Genomic DNA, 27,603 nt, shown 5'->3' on the forward strand with positions numbered 1-27,603 from the left:
CTCTGCCTGTGAAGATGGAGATGTTCAGTGCCATGGTGCTGCCCCAGGGCCAGCTGTAGGAGATGGTGTCCATATATAAACAGACACTTTTGTATGTGAAGCTGTCAGTTATTACTCTATACAAAGATCTCAAAGTTGTACTGGACTCATTTTTTAAGTGATGGCAGTTCCAGGGAACTAATGAACCTTACTGGAACAACTCCTATGCATTATGGAAACAGTATGTTTACATAATATTCCACTATACCTATGGTTGCTGGACACATACACCATCCCATTTTGTTAAGCCCACTAGTTCAGTGACTACCAAAACTGAAAACATATATGTGGTTCAAAATGGGAAGACCTACCTTCCATACCTCCATGAATTGAAACACCTACAGTCAGAATTTTGGAGCTCACTCAGGTCATGATTGTAGTGTTTAGCGAAGGACCTTTGCAGCATCTTCCGTCCTACCATTTCTACATCCTTTCCACTGTACCTGAAAAAAGGACTATCAATGACCTATATGCCAGGCGTGCCATTTGGAATTTCTATACCCATTTGGATACCTCTCTCTAGTCCCAGCAGCCACCCTAGCTGTTCTTAACCACCAGGTGGTCCACACCCTGCCACAAGTTCCCAGTACCCTTTCCAGGCTCCTATGGTCAGAGATGACATTATTGGAGCATCTTTCGGCAGTCAGTGCCAAACTTAAGGTGGCAGATGGAAGAAACGGATCACACCTAGGTAGGGCTCAGTGCCTTGATACAAAGAAAGAAAGACCTCAACAGATGACTGGAAACTAGAAAAAATGGTCATCATTTAGATTAAGAAGTAGCTGTAGTTGATCAAAACAGAACTTGTGAATAAAGATTAAAGAATAAGTTCTGCTCTGGAGAAAATGTAAAACATCTGAAAATGATACTGATGAAGTTATTCCTAATCTGTATGCAAAGGAAATGCTATGGAGACACTTATTTTTTACCTGGCGGAAGCCTCAAAGTGGAGAGTAATAGACATGGATGTGTTTCTGACTCATGTTTGTCTCCTGTCCTGTAAATAGTTGCAGCTGAGGGCATTAATACAAAACAAAACAAAAAAGCAATGATTGTGGATCAGTGACCTGACTTGTGGTGTCAGCCAGAAACACTTCTTAAAGCATTCTTTCCTTGGGCTGGAGAGATGGTTCTGTGGATAGAGAACCCAGATTCAACACCTAGTACCCACAAGATGGCTCAGAATCTTCTGTAACTCCAGTTCCATCAGATCTGAGGGCCCTCTTCTGGCCTCTTTGGCCTAGTCATGCAGATGGTACATGGACATACATACAGAGAAAATACTCATACACACAAACTTAAAAAAAAAAGCACTCTTTATCATGAAGTGTAAAATATTTTGAATCAGGAATATATTTTATGTAAAGACTGGCCTTTATTCACTTTTCATTCTCTAAACTTTTTGTGTTGAATGTTGGTACTGACTGCTAAATAAAGTTTGTTACATTTTTTTTGTCAACAAGCATTTATTTTTGTCTACAAAGTACACTTGCAACACAAGTTTAGGATCAACAAAGGACTCCCCACTCTTAAAAAGTGTATTTGACCACTCTATAGAACTCAGACAACAACCTTCAAAGGCTTTACCTGTGGGAATATCAATCAGAGGAAAGACAGTTAAAAGGTCACAGGATTGAACTGTCTTAAAATCTCATTAGGAAAATGTTATTTTAGTCTAACAACAAAAAATCGAAATTTTAATTTAAACAAAGATTAGATCCACTGAAATATACTAAACACTTAAAAAACACAGGATGCCTACTATATTTTCTTATGAAACAATATTTTAATACTTTAGTGTGCAATATGACATTCTTGTCATTTTTTATAGAAAAACACAGATAATTTCCTTCTAAGTGTCAAAAGAAATTGGCAATAAAGGTAAAAATGCAAATCATAAAGTCAACTAGTGTTCTTTTCACAATTCCAAAAAATAAGAAGGTATACTTGGTTTTAAAGTCTCTATGGACGATATAGTGCAAGAAAGTTGATTTCTCTCTCCCCTCAGTCCCTTCATTTTGGCTTGAACTCAAAATCTTGCTGAAGCCTCCTGAGTGCTGCGTTTACAGGTGTGCACCACTGCCTATGGCAAGATTTCTCATGTTACAAGTTCTAAGGTCTCTGCTTCAGGGAAAGTCCATTTGATCAATTACTGAATTATATTACACAATTCTACATAACTTAGTGAGCTGTGTCTAAAAGCCTGAGAAACAGAATCTTGGTTTACAGTACCACAGAAGCTAGTCTAGTACTCAGAAACACCACCACCGACATCTGTGACAGTCTGACACAACAAAATTTATGATACACACCATACTTTAGTAGATAAATAGATGAAGGCTAATTCAGTCTTTTTAGGAATAAAATATCTCAGCCCTTTGTATATCAAATCTGAATCTGAAAGGTAAAGTAAAATAATATCCACTGTTTTCAAGTATACAAACTATGCCCTAGAGTAAAAAATTAAATGTCCTGTAGTTCAAGCCAAGGCTCTGTCGGTGAGGCTGTCAATGAGGAGGTGTGCTAGCAGATGGATCCTCCATGCTGAGGGTCATTCCTGCCGGCTCCTATAAAAAAACATCAGAAGCCACCCTAGGTCAGTACGTCTGTCCAACCTCAGTTACACATCTGGAGATAATACTTCAAGAAACAAATTATAGAAACCTTTAAATAAAACTTACATGTGAAAATGACAACCCGTTTCAAAGAATTCCAGTAAGAGAAGCAGAAATAGCCTTCCCTTCAATGTGAAAGACAGGCTTTCTAGTGTGACCTGAGCCAGCATTCACATGATGACTGCCTTTAAAGGACCTCTGTTTACACATTTCACAAGTGGAGCCATGCCCTTAGAAAAGAAATTTAATTTTCTTTCTGAACTCTGAAGTTAGTGGCCCAAGTCACAGTAGTACAAACTTTGTCTCAACAGGATTCCTAAAAGCAAAATCCCTTACTATGCTGAATATACTGCTTTGTAATGTGGTCAGTTCAGTGTCAGAGAATTGATGAGGTTAAGTCCCCCAGCTTTATGATCCTGTGATAACCATTCCCTAGTACGCCCTCTCTCCAATGTACTACTTGTCCTCTAACATTGGTTTAAAACGTAAGTTATAGGAGCTTAGAGGATAGTTCAGCTCGTAAGTGCTTCCTACCTCAGTCTGATCCTCAGAACACTCATAAAAAAGTTGGGTGTGGTAGTATGAACTTATAATACCTGTGCTAGAAAAAGTGAAGAGGGTTAATGGATCCCTGAGGCTCCCCAGCCAGTCAGCCTAGCTTACTAGGCAAGTCCCTAGCCAGTGGGAGACCTTGTCTCAAAAAGTAAGGTAGATGATGTCCTGAAAAATGGTACTTGAAGGTGATCTCTGGCCTTCACACTTGTGCATACTGCACTTAACACCTGCATATATATGTACAGTCCATGACCCCAATGCACACATATACATAATAAAAATTGAAGTTCTAATATTTCTATAAGTTTTCTTGAACATGTTAAAGGCACACTGATTCAATTTGAATCTTACTGTTTTAAAAATCTTTTAAGATGGCCAAATTCAAAATTAGAACCATCAATTATTTTCAATTAAAATAATCCAAAGATTAATTTACCAATTCTACTAAAATATTGGTGGGATTTCTTTTAACTGACAAAATTTTATGTGTATGGGTATTTTGCCTATGTGTATATATGTAAATACAACATCCATGTCTAGTGCCTGTAGAAGCCAAAGAGGGTATGGTATTTCTAGGAACTGAAGTTACAGATGGCTGTGAGTCATCATGTGAGTGCTGGTAACGGATCTTAGGTCCTCTGGAAGAGCAGCCAGTGCTCTTAACAATGGAGTCATCTCTACACCCCCTCTTTTGTTTGGAGATAGGGTCTCATTGGAGTACTAGCTGGCCTGGAACTCCCTATATAGACTAGGCTGGCCTCACACTCACGAAGATCCACATGCCTCTGCCTCTCAAGTGCTGGAATTAAAGACATCACACCACTATCATACCAGGCTCAAAATAATTTCATAATTAATCTTTAGAGGATGCAGAAGAGGGGGCCAGTAAAATAGTTCAGAGGGCAAAGGTACTTGCTGCCAAGCCTGACAATCTGAATTTGATCCCTGGGACCCACGGCAGAAGGAGAGAAGTGACTATTCAAAGTTATCCTCTGACTTCTATACTTGCATGCCTGAGTATCCCAATAAATAAATGAATAAATTAATTAAAAGGGGGTAGAAATGAGGCTGTAGCTCAGTCAGCAGAGTGCTTACTAAGCATGCACACAATCCTGGGTTTGATTCCAAGCATTTCATAAAACAATGGTGGTAATGCATGCCTATAATCTTAGCACTTGGGAGGTGTGGTCAGATAATCAGAAGTTCAAGGTCATCATCCTCAGCTACCTAGGGAGTTTAAGGCTAGCCTGATCTACACAAGACACTGTTTCAAAAAAGAATTAAAAAAAAAAAAAAGAAAAAAAAAGCCACAAATTAGTAAAATACAGGTCAATAATTCTATAACTAACCCCAAGAAGAAAAAGATTTTCCTATTTAGCATGCCATAAAAGGCCTAAGGAAACACTAGAAGACAGAAAAACTATAAAGAAACCCAAGGATACAGAAATTAGGCACTGGAAGATGGCTTAGTGCCAGAGTTCATGCTTAATATTCCCAAAACTCTGAGTTCCATCCTTAACACAAAGAAGAAATAAAGAAAACAAGGGAGAAGATACAAAACATATGACTAAGATCTTGTACCTTCAATAATAAATTTTACAAAATTCTAAGAAAGGGCTAAGGACATAACTCACAGTAGCCCTTTTCAGGCAGGCCAAAAGCCATAGATTTGATTGACACCACTGCAATATAAAAAGTTTCTTTTCTAAAGAGGCTGTGGTGGTTTGAATGAGAATGCTGCACAGGCTCATAAATTTGAACACCTGGTCCTCAGTTGGTGGAGCTGATTGCCTAGGAGGCATCAGTTGTACAACCTCAAAGACACACACCAGACTCACTCTCTTTTCCCTCTCGGTCTTGAACTTGTGGAAGAGATTTGAGCTCTCAGTTACTGCTCCAGCACATGCCTGCTGTCATGCTCCCCACCATGATGCTCATGGATTCTACTCTTGAGGAAGAGGGAGCCCCAATAAGTGTTTTCTTTTAAGTTGTCTTGTTCATGATGTTCTGTCATGCCATTAGAAAAGTAACTAAGACAGAGGCTGAACTAAGAATCAGTATGAAAAAATTAGTTGAGTTGAGAAGCAGAGGCAAGAAGACTATCTGCACAATACATTGAGACTACAGAAAACCAAACACAAAAATGTAGATGAACTGAGCAATTCAGAAGAAAATTTAAAAACTGAAATACAATGGTCATAAAAATTGATCCACCAATGATACATTAAGAGCATTCATAGTTACCAAACATTTACATGGTATTCCCCTGTTCTGAGACTGTATTTATCAGAAGGTTAAAATGTATCTCTTAGTGTGAGACTGTAGTTTTCATTTATGCTTTTTAATTTTTCTATTTTCTATTTCACTTCACCACTGGTAACATCATGGTTTTACAACTCTAGCCACATACCTAGTAATGCTGTGTCTTCCCCTGCATCGTCTTTAAAACAGGGGCGGTTTGGCCCAGATTCACTGGAGGAAGATGATGGAAGGTTGCTTTCACCACTCCTGTCCTCATCTTGGGAAGTCACACTCAGATTTCCAATAGAAACACTTCCTGGAGCAGCTTCTGGAATGGGTAGCTCCTGCGCATCTTCAGGGTCCCCCTTGAGAGGTAGACAAAAGGCAATGGCTTTCTTAGTGACACGGCAAGGGTAGGGTCATTTCCTAGTAAACTAACACATCCTTGACTCTCTACAGGTAACCTGGTAGGAAGCATATCATCCTCTATTCAATGTCATGATAAAAGGGTGACTTCTCAATAGGCAGCTTTCTAAGGCTTACAAACTTTGGTTTGTTTTCCTCTAAAGACAGTTTCCCAGTCTGATGCAATTTGTATCCCACCTTCTAAACTATTGAGTCACAAAGTGGCTCTTTCTTGAAACTGCCTTCTTGTAGAGTCTGTGACCTTTGTGCAGCTTCACTGCTGCTCCCTCAAGAGGCAGCCAGGTGTCCTAATGACAGCCCCAGGTTATTGTACAGCACAGCCCTGGGGTGTTAGAGACAAACAGGCTCTGAACAGCTAGAGGCTCCAGATTTTTGTTTATTTTAAAAATAAGTCCTATCTCCTCTTCTACTGAATGGCTGCTTTGAAGGAAAATAATAAAAGGAAGGCCAGAGACTCCTTTAGCACCACTACATTAAGTTTCAACATCAGTGGGTGGGTGTTTCAGACATTCCTTTTGGTTAATCAAAGAGCTAAGCTGCATGTGGGCAGATGAAACTACTGGAAAGTGACTAACGGCTGGCAGGCTGTGAGCATGGGATTCACAGACAATCAACCTCCTTGGGTTCTCAGACATCTTTGGTCTTCTCTATGAGCATTTAAAAACCACCCCCCCCTTCCTCCCTCATTAGTAACTAGGCTTCCTAGACACTCAAAACAGTTCTTTCCTGACACCAACTCATAACACATTGAGCAAACACTCCTGCTGTTGTAATGTCACAATACTAACTCCCATTCAGCCCAATTCCAACCTGCTTCTCGAAATACCTGCCAAACTCAACTACCCACTAACTTCTAACCTGATAGTTCATATCCCTGTGCACACACTGAGGTGACAGTCAAAGCCCTCATCAGTCCCACTAAAATATACTCTTTCCATCTTTCCATGTCTAATAGGCAATGTAAGATCTTTCTTTTCTGATCCAGATGGCATTTATTATGTTCCCTTGCTATGTTGTCTCTATGGATATGTACTGGTTCCATTTGGCCTGAATGAGAAATCCCCAAGAGTCTTTATCTAGCAAAGGAGCTATACATAATTTATGTCTGAGTCAAGTTCAGTTTAACATCTTAGGCAGAACTTTCTGATCAGGGTTTGCCCAATGAATGCAGTGGATACAGCTGTGAACCAAAGGACTGCCTTTAAAGTCTACGTAAAGGGTCACTGATGACTCTTGAGTGGTTATAAGGGAATAGATATCTCTAAAAATTGAAACATTAAAAGTCAAACAAATCCTTAGCTTTGAAGTTACAATAGCTTTCTGTCCTTCACAAAGTACAAACACTCTGGTTCTCTAGGTTCTAGGTTCTTGAAGTAAATACTTCAAGAAAATAATTTAACTTTATATAAAGTGAAAACTGATTCCTAATACATGAATATATGTTGACTTATAATCTCTGTACAAAATGTATGAGAGTGCAAGTCATTGGCTTAGCTAAGAACAGAAATTAGTCTCACATAAATGTCAGGAGAGGAAAAGCTGGTTTTGAGTCACTCAACAAAGACAACAGCTTAGCACAAGCTTTGGTGTGCACCCAAGAAAGAGAGTTCAAGACTTTTTCAAGAAAACGATTCATTAAGCTCTATGTTTTCTCAATTAAGATTCTGAGGAGCCTGGAGAGATAACTGAGAAGTTAAGAGTACTGACTGCTTTTCCAGAGTTCTGAGTTCAATTCCCAGCAATCACATGATGGCTCACAACCATCTATAATGGGTACTGGTACCCTCTTCTGACATGCAGGCAGGCAGAACAGTGCATACATAATAAATAAATTTTAAAAAAAGGAAGAAAGAAAAGAAAATGATTCTGAACCATTCAGGCTCAGCTTCTTGCTGAACTATGGCTTCTACAGTAGAGGGCATGAACCAAGCTCATTCGAGAGGCATGCTATCCCAGGCTACAGGGACTGAAGGAAGCTTAGGTGTCTACATTTCATGATGAAGACTAGTAATTCTTGGATGCCAACCTTTTCTCCCTGAGTAGCTGGCAAAGGCATTCTGGACCACCATGTGAAACACTCTAGAATAGTGCCCTACTTAGCAGCAGGAGGTCTCTTAGATTTTGCTGAAGACACACCAAGCTAGAGAATGATGTCACACCTACAGTCTATGAAGCCAGTCTTGTTCCATGGACAGTTGTTAGTGACACCATTATAGAAGCTTACATGGCTATTGCGGATTAAAGTTGCATAAAATGTTCATCCAGTTTAGTGCACTGTGGGGAACTGAATCTGAGGCTTCAATGCAAGGTATGCAAGCACTCTGAGCTACATTCCCAGGCCCTTTGAATATTTTTATTTATAATACTTCATTATTTAATCAATAGTATTTTGAGTCAGATCATACGGAGATAAAAACAAACAAAAAATGAAATAAAAGCCCCCAAAACTTAAAAAGAACTCTGTCCTTATCTTCTCTAAGTAGGGAAGAAATAATTTATGTTTGAAAGCTGATTCCTTACCAATTAGCTGTGAGAACTTATATGAAAAGTCAGTAGCTCTAAGCTTAAGTTTCTAGTTAATAGAGACAGCAAGAGTGCTTCATATAGAGGCTGTGGAGATTAAATTAATAATTATTTAAGACGTGGAGCAAGCATATGGCCATCTATTGTTACAATTTCTTTAATTTTACCCTTATATCTCCTAAGAAAGGTCCTTGCTGTGAAAATAACACAAAATAATGGGCAAATTTTAATATAGGACAAATTTAGCCTGTACTAATAAAATGAAACCAAGCAACAGTAAAAACAGATGTCAAAAACTGTTGGGTGTAGTATGTGTAAAATGTGTCTCTGAAGCCAGAAAATGTAGAATGTACTTCTGTTTCATACATTCTATGATTTAGGGTTATATAACGTATACACATACACATACACACACCCCCCTATAGTATGCAGAACTATGCTATTTTAAGCAGCTACAAACTGGGGAACATAGTAGCATATTTTTCTGTCATACACTCGGTTTACCGATTTTTGAGGACTACTCTACAAATTCATTTTTAATACAGAAAACTTCCTTAGATAACAAGCAAGGATATCAGAAGTAGCATTTTGCCTGTTCCTCTTGCCTCTAGTCACTAATCACTAATAAAAGTGAGATACTCAGGAAGAACTGGGGCAGAGATTTAATATAAACAAAAACGTAACAAACCCAATATCCCAGGGCTTTGATGACATCAAGTTTACACATTGGACACGTTCGGTGATCCAAAAGCCATGGGTCAATGCATATTCTATGAAAAATATGCCTAAAAAAATTAAGTATGTATTAATGCCTTAAAATAAATGTTTGTATATCTTATAAAGAAAATAATGCACTTTACCAACATATCCCTCTATTAAAAGTTAGCCAACAGTACAACAACACTGTAGTCTAGTCACTTATCTATTTTCTTTTCTAGTTTCCAATTAAATAGACTTTGGACTTAATAGTGAAATGTTTTTAAAAAGTGAAAGTTTCTCTTCATGCCACAAAAAAATAGGATACTGCCAAATAGGATACTGCCACCTACTAGGTTACACATTTTTTGTATTATTTCATTTTTTTGAGCTACTTCTCCTCCCAAACACTAGGATTACTTATTATACCACTTAGGCTAGTAAAGTCCACAAGTAAGCTATCAATAGTAAACTAATCCTAACTGATCATATCTTCAAGTCTATAAAATGACTCAAGTGGAAATACATGACAATACCTGTGACGGGCAGGAAGAAGCGATTTCCTCTTGTGTACTTTTATGAACCCTTCTTTAATAAACATCTGTTGCTACCAGAAAGACACATACACGTTCCTTTCTTGTTGGTTTATCTTGGTTTCCTGCTCCTCCCATGTTATGTGTGAAGTTAATTAGGGGCTTTGAAACCAGATTAGGCTCAAGCACCAACTGTGTGACTAGACAGCTGTGTGCCTCCTAATCTTTGCACCTATACCATGAGCTGTTCTCAGTGTCTACAACGTGCTGGACAAGTATATACCTAGTAACTGTTCGTTGTTTGTTTGTTTATTTGAGACAGAGTTTCTCTGTGCAGCCCTGGCTGTCCTGGAACTGTCTCTGTAGACTAGGCTGACCTCAAACTCACAGAGATCCACCTTCCTCTGACACCCGCCACCATTGCCCTATTATTCCTCTTTTGAAGACTTTTTCATTAAACAAAAAATTGCAGTGCCATTAAAAATAGCAATTCTTAATTATCTAACACTCTAGTCCAGCTTATCATCAAATCTCAAATTAATACTGACTCTGAAGAATTTCCCAAAAAACAAGAAGGAATCTTCCAGTTTGGTTGGGAGATGTTTAACATATTGCTCAGCAGAAAAAATGTCAAAATAAAAGTCCCAATAATATGCACACCGTATAGTATCTGAAGAGGTCAAATACAAGCTCAGCACAGACATCAGCCATACCTCCTACCTTCTCTCTGTGCACTCTTGAGCATCACTCTGAAATGGGAAAGACCTGCTCTAAAGCCAGGTGAAAACTCTACTTTCAGTGCTTTTCTGCAGACCATGACCAACCTATACCAACCTCCACTCACCAAGTAACCACTGTGCTGACCCTACGTAATGCTGACAGATTTTAGCCACACACTTTTCTCAGGGAACCCTTCTATTTTGATACTCATTTTTTAATTTCCTCAACAGGGGTATCAAGAACTTAATCTATTGAAAAGTACCATATACATAGCAAAATATTTTGTAAAATAGTTGTAACTTGATTCTAAAATGCATAAAGTATAATTGAAATTTATCAGACTTTTAAAAAACTAATTTTTATTATACAACAAACTCTTCTTAACAGCAGTTCTTTTAAAAAGTCAATTAAAGTAGCAGATTATTAAAAATGAAGTAGCAACTTCCCACTGTTAAAACTGTACCGGTGTTACTAAAACTTGAGTAAAGGGAGGAATATTCATTTTACACAGCTTCAGAAGGAACTTTCATCCAGAGTATAAATAATAGCAAACTACTGCCTGCTTTTTGGGTCAATAAAGGACCTTCATCTTTCTTGATTCCTTTCGACTGAGCATTTGCTCTGCTTCACTAGGTTTACAATGGAATCTGACAACAAATAGGTTTATAATGGAATCTAAACAAGTCTTGATAAGCCTAAAAGCCAGTCTAAAACAAAGATACAATGGATCTTAGTGGTCACCTAGAAGTCTCTCAAGCAGAGCAATTTTAAGGACTCTTGAAGACAGTATGAATGATGAGATTACAAGATCTTCCTACCAGAAAAAGCATGGAACTCTTTGTCAGAAAACTGAAACTTGTTAGGTAATTTTAAGTGTCTTAGTAGAAAAAACGTATTCATACTTGCATGGCAGGATTCTGATAACATCCTTTACTTTAAAGTTTTCAATACACACTGCACAGTTCTCAGCATCAACATCAAGTCCCTGAAAACAGAGTTAGAGTTACACACACACACATTACACATACAATAACAGAGAAAAAGAAAACTGACTAAAACAATGGATTATACTCCATGCTGGAACAACCTGATCCAAAACACAGATAATCATACTTGGCATTTACTTCTTACCACTATCAGTTATTTAAAGAATCTGAATGAAAAGAAAAAAAAAATTCATTGTCTACCTAATCAGGCATTAGCATTGTTTTAAATAGTATGTTAATGTTTGAAGAAATACAGACTATTAAGGGCTGTAGAAATGCAAATCATACACACACTTTGTTTTTGACTGTTTTCAGGCTGGCCTCATGTACACTGTATAGCCAATCATGACCTTCATTTTCTGATGCCCCTGCCTCCATCTTCCAAAATTTGGATTATAGTAGTGAACCACCAGGTAAAGTTTATATGGGGCTGGAGATAAACCCAGGACTTCATTAATACCAGAAACACTCTACAAAGTCAACTACATTCCAGCCATGCTTGCTATTTATTATGGTCAAGCAAAATATTTTCAAGCATAAAACTTAAATATTCAAAGGTTTTGTTTTCTGGAATTATTTAAAAGAAATCTATACCTCTCTTAAAGAACAGTTACAACTTAGAGAAAGTACAAATGACTACATATCTGAAATTTTACTTCATTAGCATTAAACCTCTTCCATTAGCATGAGTTGCCTCTTTTTGCCTAACAAATGAACAAAAGTATAAAAAACAAAAATTGCTGGCTGTAGGGTGGGAGAGTTGGCAACATTTTTACATCAAAGAATCTATAGGTCATGGACTTTTTCTGTGAGTTAGTAGGGGTCTGTGTAGCTAGGACAAACTGAGATTCTGAGACAGGGATTTAGGAACTCAATCACTGTGTACTTCTGAGGCTGCAATTTTGGCAGCTTCACATTATCAAACATAGCCACACTATCCTTGAGTTGCTATTTAAGCATACCCTTAGCCAAGTGTAGCAATTAATAAGGAAGCAGTAAAAGCCTTATTTAATATGTACATATCAATAAAATTAACTTTAACAGCATTTTAAATTCTATATTGTGATATTTTATAAAAGATTTTCTTATTATTTTATATGTGTGGTATACTTGTATGAGTTTATGTACACCATGTACATGCAATGCACAAAGCCTCAGTGGTCAGAAGCTCTGGATCCCCTGGAACTGTAGTTACAGGTAGTTGTTATGAGTGGATATAGGTGCTGGAAACTAAAGTCAGGTTCTCTGCAACAGGAGTTAGCACTCTTGACCACTGAGCCATCTCTCTAGCCCCTTAAATACTATGTTATAACAAAATCATTTCATTTATATTTCATATGCTATGCAAAAAACATTTTAAATTCTTTAATAACTTATAAGCTTATACATTATTAGAAATAAATCCACAGAAAAGAAAAAATTTAAAAATAATCACGTGTCTCCAGTGATAAGATGTAGACTGCAAAAGTTCATGTAAAAATGCTTCCAAATCCAGGTATACACTTCATAGACCATTTAGAGACATTCTAAAAAATTATTTTGACAATTTTAAAACAAGCCTCTAGTATCATACTTTAACAAATGTTAGGTATGGGAATACAATTTACTTGTATTCTCAAGGGCTTGGCTCAGTAAGTTACACATATGAATTTGTCTTCATGTAAACAATGAATTTTGCTAAGGAGGAAAAAAAACATGCAGCAGGTACGGTAGAATTTTAAGCTTGTGCAAAGTACTGATTTCCTTCCTGAAAACAGAACTGAAGAATAAATTTTTAGAAATCAATTCAGACGCTGGGCGTTGATGGCACATGCCTTTAATCCCAGCACTCGGGAGGCAGAGGCAGGCGGATCTCTGTGAGTTCGAGGCCAGCCTGGTTTACAGAGCAAGTTCCAGGGTAGCCTCCAAAACAATACAGAGAAACCCTGTCTGAAAAACTTCCAATGACAGGAATATTGGTACACAGTTATCACTGAACACATACAATGTAGGAGCTATTTTTTAAATGAAATTTAATTGATTTAACCTTTTTGGTAGGTGGGGTGCTGAGGTCAATCTAGGACTTCATGCATGTTAAGCATGGGCTCTACTACTGAGCCACAGACCTGGACTCTAATAGTAATTCATTTATATTTAAACAGCCACGTGACTAATGACTGCTATAAATGGCCTCTCCATTCATTCTATTTCTGTCAGCCTTCCTTTAAAATATTGAAACACATACATGACGGCTTAACAGTGTGTCACATGCTTGTTACTGCTGAACAGTACACTGAAAAGAAAATTCTCAAACATAAACATTCTCCAGCTGAACCCCAAACAAATCACAACGAAAGTATTACCTTCTCTCCATGCTTTACAGTGTGTAGTGGAAGCTGGCCAATAACTTTTTTAGTTTCCTTTCTATGATTCTTGGGGAGGAAAACAGTATTATTAAATAGTCTTTTTAAAATAACTCACACAATACAATGTAAACAAAACAGAAAAGTTTTCATTAGTAAAACAAAGTTAAATGATTACAATGAAAATAACTTAGAAAAAACTTTAAATATATAAAAGAGCCATATAACTTATAAGCTACTTGATAAGAACTATTATTATTTTTTTTGGAGATAATGCTTTACTTTAGAGTCTTGATTGGTCTTGAGCTTGAAGCAACCCTCCTGCCTCAGTTTTCCAAATACCAAACGAAGGATTACAGTCATGAGCTACCATGACCAGCTAAGAATATATTTACTTACTCGCTTATCTGCAATTAAGTCTAGGGCCTCACACATGCTAAACAAGCACCCTAAACCACAGGGCTGTATCCCCAGCCCAGGAATAGTTGCTTTTAATTCCACATCTGAAAAAGAACATGTCTCCCTTTTTTGGGTGATGTTGGAATGGAACTGGAAACTCCTAGCACTCTAAACATGTGATGCCATTTAGCCACATTTTCAACTTTCAGAAAACAATTTCTACACGTAAACACTGGCAAGAAAATAATGATGTCCAGGAAGAAAGTGCCACCCACTTTCCATCAGTAGTTCCCAAGAGAAGAGTCCTGCCAAGTTATCAGGCCGGGAAGCCTACTGTGCATAGGACTGAGTGTGCCACTAGAAGCCCTGGGCTCTTCTCTCTGCTCAAGAAAGAGCTTGCCTTCAGAAAAACGGTTTGTCAACTACTCCAGTGCAGACAGAGCAGGCCCTTCCTCTTTGCTCCTCAACCTTATACCAAGCTAGAAAACAGGGCTACATATGTTCTTTCTGTCACATTACCTTCTACTAGTCCTCTGTCTACAAAAAGACATGAAAATACATTCCAATTAAAAAATTTATCAAAGTCATATGAATGCTTAATAAACTTAGTGTAGTTAAATATAACATCAAGTAGCATATAGAATATATTCATGTGCTATCATTTAAAACGAATCAAACTGAATTAATAAAACAAAGTTATTCATAACTACCTGACTTCCAAACTGTGAGCCAGTATATAGGAAACGCTGTATATAATAGAATATTAGCCATGCTAATGAGATAATCATCATTGTGATGAAGGCAATGGCCACAAACACCACAGACTGACCACTGATGAATTCCTGCATATGACGGATACCAATCCCTATGGTCATGTTTACTGGAATTCCTTTTTGCACCAGGTCAAAAATTTCTCGTCCTTTTGGGTAGCTAATCATAATGACGACTATATTTCCTGTTCCTGCACAAAAAACAAAGAAATGAACAAAGAAGACAACAGTTAGATAAAATTAAGAGTATGCTTAGCAAATACATTTGAAAACTTCAATAAAATGAGTAATTTTTAGAAAAATATCAACTACCAAAACTGGTTCCAAAAGAGAAAACGGGCTGACTGAAATTAAGAAAATCACAATGAACTATTCTCTGAAAAGCTAGGACACTATTTAGATTCACAGATGAATCTATCATCAGACCTTTAAGAAGCACAAAATTCAGTATTTAAATTGTTCCACAGTTAATTGGACACTTAACAGTTTTCTCTAAGCCAAGCGTGATGGAGATAGCAGACTCTCAGTTTAAAGACAAGCCTGGAGTATACAGTTTAAGTGATGGTCAGTCTGGCTACACAGTGAGACCCTGTCATGCCCTGCCCCAACTTGCTTAACATGTACAAGGCTCTAGTTTCAAACTCTAGAACTATTAAAAAAAAATCTATCTAGGATTATAAAACCAAACATGGTAATAACAAACAAAAGAATCAGATTAATCTCACTTATGAATATGAATATAAAATGCTTAGAATATGCCCATTAGAATTTGGGAATATGTCTACAGACTGAGAATTCCAGGACAGCCAAGAGCTACACAAAGCCTGTCTCAAAAAAAAAGGGGGGGGGAATATGAGAACCCCACCTCCCCAGAGAGCACCTCATTATGAAGTTCTAGATGTCATAGAACTCAAGCTGTAGACCAGGCTGGTCTGGAACTCTCAGAGATCAACCTACCTCTACCTCCCATGTGCTGGGATTAAAGGCATGTACCACCCCGCCAAGCCTGTTATCACTATTACTATTATCAATGCTTTGAAGACATGATTAGCCCCGAGACAAAGAAGGGGGAGCAAATAAATCTTCAGTTTTATTATGATTCTAGCTATAAATTAATGCAGCAACCACAAAATATCAACGGATAAATTGAAAAACAAACCTCACTCTAAGTCACACATAGGGGGTAAGGAATGGTCAGGGAAATATTCTGAATATTGAAAGTTGGACTGGTCTTTACAGTTAAAGTATTAAAATAGCTTGGTAGTAGGAGATGAAGATGCCCACACAAATCCAAACAGGAAATAAGCAGATAGCAAATGATAACAGGAATCAGTAAGAGTAATGGATTATTTTTAAAAATCAGATAAAGGCAAATGGATATTATACTGGGGGAAAATCTGCATGTTTTTCTCATAATGTATGCCAAAATAAATGACTAAGTCTAAAATGTTAAATGTGTTTAAAAAAATACAAACTCCAGAAGAACGAAGAGAATTAAAAATTCAATTATAAAAATCCACCTAAAGGTTCTTTTAAAAATGATGGTGGCAGAGTAGAGGGGAGAATGAGCTGACAATGGGAAAATAAAGACTGTCTTCAAAGCCAAGGTTAATAACAAATGGCCAACTTGGGAAAAATAGATATAATAAAGACAAGCTAGTTTCTTATAAAAAAAATAGAAAACAAAGGATGTTAATTTTCAGAAAAGTATAAGTTTTAAATGGTTACTTTACTGAGAAATAATACAGACACCACAAAAAATATGTTTTAAAGCCTAATTTGGTGGCCTAAAGACTGGTAAGTGTGGCAATGGTGGTGTACACCTGTAAACCCAGCACTCAGGAGGCAGAGGCAGGTGGATCTCTGTGAGTTTGAGGCCAGCCTGGTCTACAGAGCCAGTTCCAGGACAGCCACGGCTACACAGAGAAAGCCTGTCTGGAAAAACAAAACGAAAGACTAATAAACACTACCATTCCATCACTTTAAGAAGAAATCCTGTGTCCACCCATTAGCAGTCATCTCCCAATAAATGAGTTTCAAATATATGAGAACACTATATGAGAACACTTTTCAGCTATCTGTAAGATCAGCAAAGATGTAAAAGTTTCATATATTCTACTAGCGATAATACGTTTACTTGTGACGAGGTCTTGCTAAGTAGTTCATCCCATTTTTAACTCATGATCTTATTATCTTAGGCTCCCAAGTGCTGGGGTTATGGGCATGATTAAAAAAATATTTTAAAAGACAACAGCAAGGATTATTTTGTTAAAACAAGACACCCTAATGATGTCCTGATAATTTTAGACTCCAGAACCTCTCAATGAGATCAGCCTCTCTGTCAGTAAGACAGAATCCAAAATGAATAAAACCAGGGTTTTGAGACTGTTCAGAAGGTGACTGTACCTGAACAGAGAGGACAAATGCAAAGGCCGTTTTTTTTTTATTTCTTTCCCCATTAAGGTATACATTACATAAAGACATGATTTTTTTTTTCTGTTTAAAGACAGTGTCTCATAGACAGCCCTGAATTCCTCCCACCTCTACCTCCTGAGTGCTGGAATTAAATATCTGGTAAAAGGAAAAAAATTTTTTAAAGCTTCTTTTCAGTAAAATCATGAATTTTTCCACTACCCCCTGCCCAAAGTTTCAAGCACAGAAATCAAAATAAGGTGACATTAACTGAAAATTCTAACTGTGCTTACCACTGTCTTTGCTTTAAAAAAGTTTAGAGCTGGGGGGGTGGCTCAGCAGTGAGTGCACACCTACTAGGCATGAGGCTGATTTGTATCTCTAGGACCAGGGGAAAAAAAGTTTAACATCCACTTATCAATATCAAATCAGTATACTGAATTTTCTCCTTCAGTAAGTTTTCAACCAAGTTGATGTTAAACCAGTGTAAATGAAAAAGGATAAACAAGATTAGTATTTAAGGGCCTACGAAACAGCTTAATGGTACAATGTGTGCTTAGCAAGGGAGAAGCAGCATTTAAACCCAAGTACTCTCTCTAAAAATGCTATATGAAGGAGACAACTCTTCAGCATGCCTGAGATCCAGTAACAAATGGAGGTGGGAAGCAGGCATGAAGAGCTGGCTGCAAGACAGATCTAAAGAGATCTATTGTGTCTTTAAAGAAGCTAGGTGCCTCCAGTTTTAGTCTAAAGAGCCCTACCAAATTTGACTTCTAACTGTGCCCAGATTTTAAAAACATAACTTAAGCTCCCTCACTGACCATGCTACAGACAGCACCAGCATATTCAAGGCTGTGCTTTGCTAATGGTCATACAGACAGGGATAAGAGAATTAGAAGCCTAGATTTGGGGAGATAGCATAAACATCATTTACCTGGCAAACAACAATGCAAGTTCTGGTGTGGAGTAAATAATGAGATTCCCCAAATATCACCATTTTCAAGTGGTACAAAAAAACTGTCTCTTCCACATGTGAACAAGTTTTGCAGTAAAGCTTCTAAAAAAACTCAGTTCTTTCTATAATTTTAGCCTCAGTTTAACAGGTTTTAAAGAATACACCTTAAGGGCTGATTGAGATGACTCAGCAGAAAAGAGCACTTACCACTTCTTTAGTTCAAGGGGAATCTGATGCCCTCTGGCCTCTGTGGGCACTTGTACACATAACTCATGAAACCACAAACGCATACACATATACAATTGTTCGATTGTGGCACCTTTGTAATTTGTCTGTGCCTTAGGCCTCTTCTTGATCTGTCATTCTTTCCAAGTGCCTGCTATCCCAATCGAAAAGTCCATCAAAATAACAGGGCTATAGAGATTACAGTATGTGCACAGGGGCAGGGTGAAGCAGTAGCTCTGTTAGCACTGACAGTACTAAAGAGAAAAAACCAACGGGTAAAGTGTGGACAGCATGCTATCCTTAAAAATCTCCAGGCAGTTAGTTGACTGCCTCTAAGATGAGCTAGGAGCTGGATGGAGTGGGAGTTTCACTTTGCAGAGCAGAAAATCTAAATAGAACCACCAGTCTTCCCCTACTTACAAGTTCCTGTTACCTCGCCCCTACCCAAATCTCTCCAGCACCTGAGCTTTGCTTCCCCAGCGTTTCTTTTCCTGTAAAACCTAGTCATTTTGGCTACATGTTCTCTTGGTGCTCTTTGTCCTTCTCCCCTTGGTCTCTGTCTCCTGGCTCACTCAGGCCTCTCTCTTGCTCTCCCCATTCTCTCCTCTCACAGGCCAGTTCCGTCTGGACCCTTCCAGATGCCTCTCCCTCATATCTACAGTAAATCTCCTCAATCAATCATACCTTGCATACAAGGTATCATGTTCTCATTTTTTCCCATTCATCTGGTGAAAACAAAGCATAGACTATTTTATCTTGGGGAGACACAAGCATTTCCACTATGATCTTAGCCACAGGGATTTTGTTGCTGAAATGCCAGAAGGGAACCCTTCTAAGGTGGCTTGTGTCTGCAAGATGATACTGGAACCAGTTTGGGCCTAACTAGCATGTACATTAATGAGCCTGCTGTCACTGAGAAGACATACTGAAGGCGGGCGTTGATTACCTTTAGGAAAATAAAGATTCAGCAGTCCAGAAACGTGGATAGCAACAACTACTACACAACTAAAACCCACCTAACATTACAACAATGTACAAGTTAAAAGCCTTTTTAATAAAAAGAGAAACCTGAAAAGCACTTCAAATAGAACCCCAAATGGTTCTAATGACCAGTTGATAACAATTTCTGGTGCCAATATTATCACATTATTTTTATGACAATGAGATAGGGCATGTTGTGTGTGTGGGGGCCTCCATTATGGAACTTATTACTTAAATCAGAAAGCTGTCATACTGTCATTCTACAGCTACAGGCTCAGAAATTTTCAGTTGTTCAATGTTACACACCACCTAGAAATGCTGGTTCTCAGAGAAACTCATGTCTAAGGCAATAGTCATTCCTTGAACCTTCTCCATAGGTGTGTAGTTGCAGAGCTAGACCTGGGTTCAAATTTCATCTTGTTCACTGCCTGAGGGGAGGTGTGTGTTCCTGGAAAACTACTCTCTGAGAATGATACTTCTTTTTTGTTGTTAATTAGTTTGAGAATGATTCTTCTTTGGGCTGCCACTTATTTAATAAGTAAGTAGAACAACGAAGAACTATGGATATGAGGAAGAATCTTGTTTGAAGTAAGACAGAAACTTTTTCCGAGAGGCATATTTACACTTTATCTTCAAGAATAGAGTAAGTTTACCAAACCACAGGAAAGGAGTATCTCTAGGTCATAAAACTATCATAGAATCATATTTGAAGGACTAGTGGCTCAGTGGTTAAGAACACTGGCTCTGGTTCCAGAGGACTGTGGTTCAAATCTCAGCACCCACATGGAGCTTGCAACTATCTGTATAACTCCAGTTTATAAATCTTTTAACTATTTGTATTTGAGGTGATGAATCTAGCTTGGCTAGTTGATAAAACAGGCATTTTATTGAATGAAGAGGAAAGTAAAAAATTAACCAAAATGAGAAAATCACACATTTAGCTTACTGGGTGAAAAAAATATTATAGTATTTATAACAAGCTGTAGCCTGGAGAGGCAGTGCCCAGGACTGGGGATAGTTTGTTATTCAATAGCCTCAGCAGCAAGACTGCTTCCAGGACCTATTTTAGATGGACAAAACTCAGTGATGACTTTTTCTACCCTGTGACTTACTTGCTTTTCACAGCTCCTGAGGTAGAGAAGTTCCCAAGGCCAGCCTGATCAATATGCCAAGAACAATTCTCAAAGCAGTGGCAGGCAGATGAACAAGCAGCAAAAATGTGCTAGCTCTGAAGTGAGTTGGTGCACAAGTTAAGGAATGCCGAGCACATCTACCACAATCCCCCAGACTTTATTTCCTGTCAAACCACTGGTCCAATCCAAAAAGAATCTGCTCAAGTAAGTTTGTACAACTGTGCACAAGAAGAGAAAAAATCTCAGCTAAACAGGTGAATTTCTTCACAGGAGGCATAGAGACTTGAAGCATAAGAAATAAGCCTTTGGAATTCTTTTTCTTCCCCAGGGCTTAGTGTTGCTATCGTTCTCGACTGACTAAAAAAGGTCATCTTGCACAATCTCACCACAAGTAATCTCTACATCCTTACCATTACGCAGACAGTTCCCTAAGGACAGTTTCTGTTTTATTTTTGTGTTACACTGAGCACAATGTCATTGTATACAGCCTCATCATAAACCTCCTTGTTGAGTAACAGCTACAGAACAGTATTTTTAGGAGGCCAAATTACCAGTAACAGAATTTCAAGTGCTCCTATGCCAAAAATAAAATGGTTTCCATTTCCTTTTCAAATTTTTGTGTTCCTCTTGCTTGTCAGAAACTAAACACAGTAGTAAAGGATTAATGTTTTGACAATAACTTCAAAATTTAGTATCAAGACTTACGAATATAATGTACCACCCAAGGAAACTACAGTCTACTTCAGTTCTGTCTTGAAGGAGATACGAACTACTGAAATATTTAAAGTAGTAGATTGAATTTCTGGTGGAGAAAACTAATTTAGCAGCAATAACTGATACTGAGGTTCCATTAGCAGGATCTCCTAAACGTTCAGGTTTTCTTTTTATATATAAACTGCCACATTCTAGCCATTTCTATTCTCTGGAGAATCCCCAACAAATCAAGATTTAGTACTAAGTTCTACAGCAACTTCTGCTCTACCAGCAGTCACTGTTATCAATGTTATTTAATTGTGTGCTGTGCACACACATGCATGCAAGTGAGGTGCCCACGGGGCCACAAAGAGTCAGGCACTGTGAGCCATCTAACATCTAAGCCGAGAACTGAAATGGGGGCAAAAGCAATGCTCACTCTTAACTGGGAGCCATCTCTCCTGTCTCAGATAGGCCTTCTTTCACACAGTCTAATTCCTCATTAGATTAGACAACTACTACCTGTTCAATTTATCAGGGTTTTGTTTGTTTGTTTGTTTGTTTGTTGTGGAAGGGAGCACGGGTGGCTGTGGAAAGTTTCTTCATGAATGTGTAGATTTGAAAAACTAGCTTATCTTACAGGACTATAACTGAAATGACCTAGTAAGGAGAATTACAGTAGAGGGAATAATCTGGAATGTCTTTTTCGCTGTAGAGCTTAAACTGAGTTTGCACTAAATCTTGTTATACAAACGTTTAAATGATTGACTAGGGTGAATGAGAAGGACACAATTCACAATTATAAATATTTTTGTATGATTTTGTTTAGTCAAAAATACTGGGGTCCAGGGAGACCTGGAGAGATAGATGGCTCAGTGGTTAAGAAAATTTGCTGCTCATTGGGTCCTGGGCAGTGGATCAGTGTTTATCCCTGGCATACAAACAGACATCGTGTGTTCATAACACAAAGAGGGATGCCTCAGCCTGGACTCTTAGGGGAGTGCCTGGACTCTGCCCTGAGTGAAATGACGGACTCTAGATATCCCCTATGTGGAAGAAAATGGCGATAGGGTGGGAGGCTGGGGGGCATGGTGGGAGGGGCCGCGGGAAGAGGGGAGGGAGAGGGAACTGGGATTGACATGTAAAACAAGCTATTTAAAATTAAAATAATAAAAAAATAAAAGAAAAAGAAAATTTGCTGCTCTTCAGCAGAGGACCTGGCGATTCCCAGGAACCCCATGGTGATTTAAAAACCACCATAACTCCAGTTCCAGGGTACTTATCTGGCCTTCACCAACACCAACCATGCATGTGGTACATTTCCATATGTGCAGACAAAACACTCATATACATAAAAATAAATCAATAAAAAAATTGACCAGTATGACGATTCATGCCCCAGCACTTGGGAGGCTAAGATAATAAGATCATGAATTAAAGACTGGATGAACTACTTAGCAAGACCTCCATCACAAGTAAACATACAAACATGAAACAACAAAAACTTCCCCACCACTACCCCCTTTCCCAAAAATGGATTTGTTACAAATACTACTGAATATTCTTACTGGGAACTCTTTTGCAGTCTTTCCATGTTAGTTCATTTCAGACCTTTTAGTCTTTTGCAACATTACACCTGCTACACAGAAGTCCTATAGTCCACCTATAGCCCACCTATAGTCCACCTACAGTCCACCTATAGTCCACCTACAGTCCACCTACAGTCCACCTATAGTCCACCTACCACACATATACAGAACTCCCTAATGTCCTGAACCTCTCCATCAAGCCAATCTTTCTGCAGAACTGTTCTAGTTGACCCCATCCTCTATGAGGCTGTTAGGGCATTGACCCCATCAAGAGGCTGTTAGGGGGCCGCTTCTGGTTCCTTAGAACACCAAGATACATTTTAAATTCAAATTAAAGTTGTAGGTCAGTTGAGAGCACAGTATTACATGTAATTAATAATGCATAAAAGACCATTTAACATGCACTGCCAATACAAAATGAATACCTCTTAATATATGGGTTCTCTAAAGTTGACCATTTTTCCCCCAATACAAGGTTCTTAGAACTAGTCACAGTGAAATTTTAATTAAAAGTCTTATTCGTCCCATCATTGCAATATTGTGATCATTTTCAGGGATCTTAAAAGACTTGAGCTGTCTTTAAGATTTGTAATGTACGCAGTTTCACCATTGTAAACTTTTTCTAAATGTCTGCAGAAATGTTCAGGTAAATAGATTAACTGGCTGGTTAAGTTGGGTATTTCTTCTCTATCGCTAAAATCCTCCTTGCTTTATTGCAATTCAAGCCCTTTCTCCAGCCCTTGGTCAACTGTCTGGCACTTAGTAAATAACATTCAAGGATGTAAAATGTCATTCTTAAAGGGCCCTGCCTAAATTTCAGCTAGAGGAGTCTGTTACTTATTAACTTACAATAATTACAGTAAGGTCAACACTAAGACTTTAATGATTATGACTTTTATCTAATTTTTACCTGTTTTGGTTAAGATATTTCTACAGCTTTCAGCATCAACACCGATCCTTTAGGCTTTCTAAGCACCTGTGCATATAATTCAGTTAAGTTTAAACTCTTCTGGTCTAGAAAGTTATGTTTCTTGGTACTGACAGACCATAAACCCTTCACAGGCAAGCATTCATCTTTGGTATTTCCAACTCCGAGCAGGTACAATACTTGGCCCAAAGCAGTTGCTAAACGTGAGCCTGCTAAAAACAGAACATTAGGCATAACTTTAAGTCCTTACTGCTGTTCTGAGAGTATGTGATCTTAAAGTGATCCTTTGAAAATCCTTAGTTTCAGTAATGATTTAGATTTTTAATGTTATCTAGTGCTAGATTCCAGTAAGAGGAAAAATGGGTTTCAGAACTGGGGAGAAATTCTCCCCACAACTTAAGATTTTCTTACTAGTATGCAGCTTCAGAAACACACCTCTGCCTGTCTCATAGAAATCCAGTGTTACACATCAGCACTAAGAACAGCTGAATCAGTGGATTTTCCTGGCTTCATCTACATTCTGACCAGAGGAAGGCAACCTCTAAACAGCCTCAGTGGCTCTAAATATGCAGTTCAAGTTTAAATAGTCTGTCAAAGCTGGCTTCTGCCATCTTTTTTGATTTTTTGAGAGAGGGTTTCTCTGTGTAGATCCACATGTCCTGGAACTCACTCAGGCTGGCCTACAACTCACAGAAATCTGCCTGCCTCTGCTTCCGAAAGTTGTGTGCCACCACTGCCCAGCCCCAGCAGATAATGGGAACAGATGTCCCTCCACCAAAGATTCTAATTAACATCACTGAGGTCTTTTTCTGGGTCCAGATAAATTATATGTCAACAACATATACAAGAAAGGTTACGGAGCCATGGTTAGAACAAGTGTTGTCTGCTTGGGAGGATGTTAATGTCATTATCAAAAAATGCAGTAGGGTAGAGTTAGAAAATTGTAGGGTGATGAGCCTGTCATTTAAAAGAATAAGTCTACATTAAGACTGTATGCTTCCAGAGATGCACATACCCAACATCACAGAATCAGGCCCAGCACACCAACCTCTTTTCATTGACGAATTGAACTTGGGAATGCTGTAGATGGGATCTTTCGTGAATCTTGTGGAAACAGGGAGTGTGTACAATGACAATTAGGCCAATTTGTAATCACTGGATTAACTACACCAAAAACAGTGCCTGACCCAACATGACCACAGGGACCACTGTCTGCAGCCAACCAAACCTTGTGTTCACAAAGACTCAACTTCTTCAGGCATTTCTCCATTCTAGCAGATTACTTTCAAAGTTTCCTTACCGTCTCCTACCCCACCCTGCTATGCTCCTACAGTTTGAACCCATTTCTCTGCTATCCTGGAGTCAACCTTCCAGAAAAAGAATTGATCTGTATAAGTGGAGGTCATGTCCTTGCCATCAAATGGCCATCGTTCCCAACCTTCTATAAAAATGGCCAAGTCCATGTCCTTTCACTTTATACATTCTGTGTTGCATCCAACCAAAACAGAACAACAAAAAATGCAGTACAGGAAAAGGATGTCTGACTTAGTAGCAGGAGAAACAAAAACCGTAATCACAGGAAATTCAGAATGAGTCAACCGTGTGATACCTTAAAGCTAATGTGATCTTAGAAGGCGCAACAGAAATACGTCCAAATTCTGGGTCCCCGGAGAGGGAGAGAACTCTGTCCCAAGGATGGTATTTTGCTAACTCATCCTTGTCTGAAGTGCAATCTGCTGTCCCTGGAATAGGGTGTTTAGGACAGAGAGCAAGGTTTTTTCTTCAATGAATACAGAAAAAAAGATTTCATCTTAACTCAGAGAACCGTCCAAAGACAATGGGCGAGTGTGATCGCCCTCCATGTGTCGTGAGAGACAAGCTTGCGTCCCTGCTTGCTACACACAGCGAGCAAGCCCAGGTTTTCCGCTTCAGGGTTTTGAAATATTCAGATACGCCTCGTCAAAGTGAAGAAACCAGAGGGCCACCAAGCCATCACTTTAGGTTGTCGAGGAGACAATGGAATCCTGGAGTGCACTGGGTTAGAAATCTCCCTCCACGCCCACACTCTCACCACATGTTGGGAAACGGCGAGGCAACCTTAAGCGACCCCGTGATCAGGACTCCGGAGACCTTTTGCAATTGGTAGGACCTTCCTCCTGCAGAGTTTCCTTACTACTCCCCTGCCGAGGACGTCTCCCGGCCTTCTCACCCTCCCGAGGTGAAGCTCCAACCCAGCGTGTGCACGCACTTCCCTCTCCACACCACCGCCCGGGAAACCACCAGGCTCGCCCCTGCCCCGGAGGGCGGCCGCGCGCACCCGGGCCTGCTCACCCGCGTGCGACATGGGCTCGGTGGCGTTCCCGTAGTGCTTCTGGTTGTACACCACCACGGCCGTGGCGTTCTTCCTCGCCGCCGCCAGCACCTTGTCCTTGAAGGTGCAGCCGCCTCGCGCCACCAGCGCGACCCAGGGCGCGGCGCCGAGGCCGCCGGGCGCCACGAAGCGCGTGTCGGGCGCGCAGCCCTCCTCGTCCCCTTCCGCGCGCGGGATGCCCACCAGGCCCTGCTTGTTCTCCCTGGGCGAGCTATCGCCGAAGCGGCCGCTCTCGGACTCGCTCAACACCGTCAGGTTCGACTGCGGGTCCACGTACTCGATGGCCACCACGGCCGAGTACCACTCGAGCGCCCCGCCGCCCACACCGGGAGCACACAAGGCCAGCGCCAGCAACGCGAGCGTGTCCCGGGCTCCCACGCCCGGCGCGGGTCGCCGCCGCCGCCGCCGCACCGCCATGGCCGCCCGGCCGGGCTGCAGAGGAAGAGAGCGAGCGCCGAGCGAGGCTGCTCGCTCCAGGCCGACCCGCAGCTCTGGGGAGGCGGCAGCGGCTCGCGAGAGACCGCTGAGCGCGGCGGGGGCGGGCCCGCGGCGCACGCGCACCTGGAGGGGCGTGAGCGTGAGGGCGTGGCGACGGAAGTGGTGGGGCCCTGCCCGCGGCCGTAAGGTGTGCGCAGGCGTAAGGGTCTTGTGCCTCCCTGCTGTGGGTGGCCGTGCTGGAGATTGCAGACGCTAGTGTGTTGTGCAACCGGGCATCTCGAGTCCCCAAGTCTGGGGAAATATGTGTGGTTCGGCCGGGCAAGCGTGGGACTGCGGTTGAGTGAAATCTCTCAGAGGGTGGAGTTGACTGCGCAAGGCACACGGCAAAGGCCTCGCTATCTAAACCACTTAAAAGAAAGAAAACCAAAACAAACAAAACAAAGCCGCCCTCGTGTCCGGATGCTTCTCGTTACCGACTTTGTTGATTCGTTGTTGCTCTTCTCTCAAGGGTTTGCATAGACCCTTTTCGTTAGTTCATATGTAACGTGTAGGAGTCTAATTTGGGTGAAGACGCAGGTGTTACGTCAATCAAAAGAAAAGGGGGAAAGAGGGGGGATTTGTTTGGAAATAAATGCTTGCTGGTAAATAGTCCTGTGATAAAATAACATAGTGGGTGGGTAATTTTTTGTGTACCATGAAATGATCCTGAACACACCTAATTTAGTTAAGCTCATGTGTGATAACTCCTTGCTCTGGTAAAAACCTGGGGCGTAAGCTGGGTAGAGCTGGGGTTTGTGACGCTCAGTGGTAGAACATCTCCCCGAACTTGAAAAGCGTCTCCCCGTTTCTTTTAAGAATGTGAAGTCTTACTAAACTCCAACAGATGTGAGATCTCTCCTTCCCACCGAGGTGACGTCATATACCTCATCACATATGAGCTACTGAATATCAAAATACATATAAGCCTAAGAATTGGACACTTTAAGAGCTTGTAGCATAGCCATACATTATCAGGCATTTCTCTGAAGACACA

At 39.8% G+C, this 27,603-nt stretch overlaps 1 protein-coding gene and 1 pseudogene across 1 annotated transcript; one reads left to right on the top strand and one right to left on the bottom strand.

The window, feature by feature from the left end:
- Window positions 1-1,498, top strand: LOC106021573 (annotated as a pseudogene).
- Rnf149 (ring finger protein 149) lies at window positions 1,338-26,820 on the bottom strand. The gene is made up of 7 exons (XM_005075432.4): window positions 26,093-26,820; window positions 14,786-15,036; window positions 13,677-13,745; window positions 11,251-11,333; window positions 9,088-9,184; window positions 5,620-5,815; window positions 1,338-2,606 (listed from the first exon to the last, which is right to left on the bottom strand). Exons 1-7 carry the CDS (start codon window positions 26,547-26,549, stop codon window positions 2,563-2,565), a joined length of 1,197 nt encoding a protein of 398 aa, XP_005075489.2. The 5' UTR covers window positions 26,550-26,820; the 3' UTR covers window positions 1,338-2,562.
- Window positions 26,821-27,603: the final 783 nt, after the last annotated feature.

The sequence above is a fragment of the Mesocricetus auratus genome, unplaced genomic scaffold (genome assembly GCF_017639785.1).
Source record: "Mesocricetus auratus isolate SY011 unplaced genomic scaffold, BCM_Maur_2.0 Super-Scaffold_100021, whole genome shotgun sequence".
NCBI classification, from domain to species: Eukaryota; Metazoa; Chordata; class Mammalia; order Rodentia; family Cricetidae; genus Mesocricetus; species Mesocricetus auratus.